This window comes from Conger conger, chromosome 3, assembly GCF_963514075.1.
Source record: "Conger conger chromosome 3, fConCon1.1, whole genome shotgun sequence".
In the NCBI taxonomy this organism is placed as follows: domain Eukaryota; kingdom Metazoa; phylum Chordata; class Actinopteri; order Anguilliformes; family Congridae; genus Conger; species Conger conger.
The window spans coordinates 4,342,209-4,347,208 of record NC_083762.1 but is presented as its reverse complement, the minus strand read 5'-3'; the positions used below and the strand labels follow the sequence as shown (position 1 = coordinate 4,347,208).

General features: G+C 53.4%; 1 protein-coding gene across 1 annotated transcript in view; it reads left to right on the top strand.

Moving 5' to 3' along the window:
* LOC133124742 (A disintegrin and metalloproteinase with thrombospondin motifs 2-like) overlaps positions 1-5,000 on the top strand; it is a 205,689-nt gene that overhangs the window by 159,691 nt on the left and 40,998 nt on the right. Inside the window, exon 5 of the mRNA XM_061236185.1 lies at positions 394-477. Within this exon, the coding sequence (XP_061092169.1) occupies positions 394-477 (84 nt within the window). The remainder of the gene's footprint in view (positions 1-393; positions 478-5,000) is intronic.

Here is a 5,000-nt window from a genome sequence, read left to right as displayed (position 1 = left end):
CGGTCCTTCACACTCAATCATTCAATAACTCAGCTGCTTCCTAAAGTCAGGAATTCCTCGTATTTCCAGCGCATAGAGCGGGGCAAAGTGACTAAATGTGTGGGAAAGTAGCCGGCTGCCTGTGGAAGCAGGGATGGGAGAGAAATGTCATTTCTGTTCGGTCCAGGAAGGACATTTTAATTCAGTTAACAAACCAAACATTTTCCTCAAACATTTATGGGACCTTTTCCAGTTGATGAATGGAATGTTGGTAAATAAAATAAAATAAAAACACCTGCTGGCTCAACTGGGTCCTCTTTCTGGTTGCGATTCGGTGGATTTTGGGTCGTGACAGATTACCTCTGTAGTTCTTCTCGAGGCCTGAATCCACGCTCTCTCCGTGTTTTTCTCCAGGTGAACGAGATCTACCACGACCACTCCCTGGGCGCCCGGATCAACGTCGTTCTGGTGCGGATCATCATGCTGGGCTACGGGAAGGTGAGTGGGGTCAGATCCCGTCAGCCTGTGAGTGAGGTCAGATCCCGTCAGCCTGTGAGTGGGGTCAGATCCCATCAGTCTGTCAGTGGGGTCAGATCCCGTCAGCCTGTGAGTGGGGTCAGATCCCGTCAGCCTGTGAGTGGGGTCAGATCCCGTCAGTCTGTGAGTGGGGTCAGATCCCATCAGCCTGTCAGTGGGGTCAGATCCCATCAGTCTGTGAGTGGGGTCAGAGCCCATCAGTCTGTGAGTGGGGTCAGATCCCGTCAGTCTGTCAGTGGGGTCAGATCCCATCAGTCTGTCAGTGGGGTCAGATCCCGTCAGCCTGTGAGTGGGGTCAGATCCCGTCAGCCTGTGAGTGGGGTCAGATCCCGTCAGTCTGTGAGTGGGGTCAGATCCCATCAGCCTGTCAGTGGGGTCAGATCCCATCAGTCTGTGAGTGGGGTCAGAGCCCATCAGTCTGTGAGTGGGGTCAGATCCCGTCAGTCTGTCAGTGGGGTCAGATCCCGTCAGCCTGTGAGCGGATCCCAAGGCAGCCTGTAGCCTAGTGGCCAAGGTACATGACTGGGACCCGGATGTTTGGTGGTTCAAACCCCGGTATGGCCAGGATAACATCCGCACAGCTGTTGGCCCTTAACCCACATTACTCCAGGGGGGGGATTGTCCCCAGCATAGTCTAAGCAGCTCAATAACAAATTATCATTTATATTGTATAAATTAAACTATGAGTCGTGGCCCAAAATGTTGGGTCCCGGAATGAGCATAGTCCACTAGACTCTGCTAGTTAAGTGTTTCTTATGGGTGGAATGTTCTAAATCTAAATCTCTAATTTGGGTTCTGATGTTAAGAGGTAATTCTGATTTGGGACCCCAGTTGAAATATTTTTAAGAGGCGGTTTTATCGTAATGTTTAGTTACTATACAGTCACTGAGCACTTTATTAGGTAGACCTATTAAAGCTTGTCAATGCAAATATTTAATCAGCCAATCATGTGACAGCAACTACATTACATTACATGTCATTTGGCAGATGCTCTTATCCAGAGCGACGTACAGTTGATTAGACTAAGCAGGAGACAATCCTCCCCTGGAGCAATGCAAGGTTAAGGGCCTTGCTCAAGGGCCCAACAGCTGTGTGGATCTTATTGTGGCTGCAGCGGGGATGGAACCACCGACCTTGCTGGGCCTGGGAAAGAAGTGTGATCACTTCTGGACCATGGAATGATTGTTGGTGCCAGACAGGGTGGTTTGAGTATCTCAGAAACTGCTGACGTCCAGTGAGCTGCAGTTCTGTGGGTAAAATACCTTGTTAATGAGAGACATCAGAGGTGAAGGGCCAGACTGGTTGAAGCTGACAGGAAGGTGACAGTAACGCAAATAACCACACATTACAACAGTGGTATGCAGAAGTCAATAGGCTACAGCAGCAGAAGACCAATCATTAAAAAAATAAATACCTAATAAAGTGCTCACTGAGTGTATATTTTATAGTAATATTTATGGATGGAATATCTGATTTAATCTCATCGGTAATTTCAGTAAAGGGGGTAATTTCAGTAAAGGGGGGATTTCAGTAAAGGGGGTCACCGGGTTGTCTGATTGGCTGAAATCGGCAAGTCACAGGAAACAGCTCCACCCTTTTAGGAACAGGAAAAGCCTTCTCTCTCTCTCTCTCTCTCTCTCTCTCTCTCTCTCTCTCCTTCTTCTTCGGTGAATGCGACACCCTCACCACACAAACTCAGGTCAGCCGGTGCAACGTGAAGAAATGTCACTCTGCGAACAGGGATGTTTTTCCAGGCAATGCCCAGTTGTGTTTGAAATCTCGGCGGTGGGAACGCGCGGTGGTCCCGCCTGCAACTCCGACCCCCACCGCTTCCCGAACGCGGCGGCCTGCGCTCTCACTTAGCCAGAGGACTCGCTGTTCCACTGGACCTGGGGGGGGGGTGGAGGGGGGAACTAAAACTAAAAGCATCGCCGTCCCCAGGGGAGCGTTTTCAAAGTCGCGCGTCTTTTACAGTTCAGCGACAGAGAGCGCAGAGGTCTGAGCGTTACGCAATCAGCTCCCCCCCCAAGGAATGCTGGGACTCGGAGCTGAGCGTGGCATTCTGGGAAACGTCGAGGAGGATAAACAGTTAGCCTTAGTAGCCGTATGTTCCTCTGTTCGCCCACAGTTCTCTGTGTTATGGAATTATAAGAGGCACGCAGGTCCGTCATTGGTTTGTTGGCTGTTTAACTCGAGCTTGCTGTGTTTCCTGAATTTGGGGCGTGTCCGTTGTGCCCGCACCCTCACACTTCTCCTCTCCCTGTCCACACCCTCACACATCCACACACACCCTCACACACCCTCACACACACTCACACACACTCACACATCCTCACACACACTCACTCACCCTCACACACACTCACACACACTCACACATCTCCTCTCCCTGTCCACACCCTCACACACCCTCACACATCCTCACACACCCTCACACACACTCACACACACTCACACATCCTCACACACACTCACACACCCTCACACACACTCACACACACTCACACATCCTCACACACACTCACACACTCACACATCCTCACACACACTCACACACCCTCACACACACTCACACATCCTCACACACACTTACACACCCTCACACATCCTCCAACACCCTCACACACCCTCACACACCCTCACATACCCTCACACACCCTCACACACCCTCACACATCTCCTCTCCCTGTCCACACCCTCACACACCCTCACACATCCTCCAACACCCTCACACATCCTCACACACACTCACGCACCCTCACACACCCTCACACATCCTCCAACACCCTCACACATCCTCACACACACTCACACACCCTCACGCACCTTCACACACCCTCCAACACCCTCACACATCCTCACACACACTCACACATCCTCACACACCCTCCAACACCCTCACACACCCTCACACATCCTCACACACACTCACGCACCCTCACACACCCTCACACATCCTCCAACACCCTCACACATCCTCACACACACTCACACACCCTCACGCACCCTCACACACCCTCCAACACCCTCACACATCCTCACACACACTCACACACCCTCACACATCCTCCAACACCCTCACACATCCTCACACACACTCACACACCCTCACGCACCCTCACACACCCTCCAACACCCTCACACACCCTCACACACCCCCACACACCCTCACACACCCTCACACACACTCACACATCCTCACACACCCTCACATACCCTCACACACCCTCACACATCCTCACACACCCTCCAACACCCCCACACACCCTCACACACCCTCACACACCCTCACACACACTCACGCACACTCACACACACTCACACACCCTCACACATCCTCACGCACACTCACACACACTCACACACCCTCACACACCCTCACACATCCTCACACATCTCCTCTCCCTGTCCACATCCACACACACCCCCACACACCCTCACACACCCTCACACACCCTCACACACACTCACACATCCTCACACACCCTCACATACCCTCACACACCCTCACACATCCTCACACACCCTCCAACACCCCCACACACCCTCACACACCCTCACACACCCTCACACACCCTTACACACACTCACGCACACTCACACACACTCACACACCCTCACACATCCTCACGCACACTCACACACACTCACACACCCTCACACACCCTCACACATCCTCACACATCCTCACACATCTCCTCTCCCTGTCCACATCCACACACACCCTCACACACCCTCACACACCCTCACGCACACTCACGCACACTCACACACCCTCACACACCCTCACACACACTCACACACCCTCACACACACTCACACACCCTCACACACACTCACACACCCTCACACATCCTCACACACCCTCACACATCCTCACACACCCTCACACACCCTCACACATCCTCACACACCCTCACACACCCTCACACACACTCACACACCCTCACACACCCTCACACACACTCACACACCCTCACACATCCTCACACACCCTCACACATCCTCACACACCCTCACACACCCTCACACATCTCCTCTCTCAGTCCAGATAATGGCCGGTGATCCGTGAAAGTTAGCGCAACACGAGTTCAGACGATGTTTCATTTTTCTGTTTATTTATCTGCGTTCCCTCGCAGAGCGGCTCCTCCGCGGGTGAAGCTCAGCGCGGCGTGGGGCGAGACGGGGCTGACAGCCGCAGGCGGGGCAGGGGGGGATTGTGGGTAGCGGCGGCGTTGCCGTGACACCTGGCCGCTCCGGGAGCGGGGCCCAATAGAAACGGGGGATGTGACCGTCATCGCGCTCGCTCACCGCCCCCCTCCGGCCGCTCCTCCTGTCCCACGCCCTGCTCCGCATGCAGCCCCTCTCTCCGCTGTCCATCATCCGCAATTACCGTGACAACGGCGGCAGGCACCGGCGAACTGCTGATTAGCGCGCTGACCCTGAACTCCTTTTACATCACTTTTACATCAGAGATGTTCCTG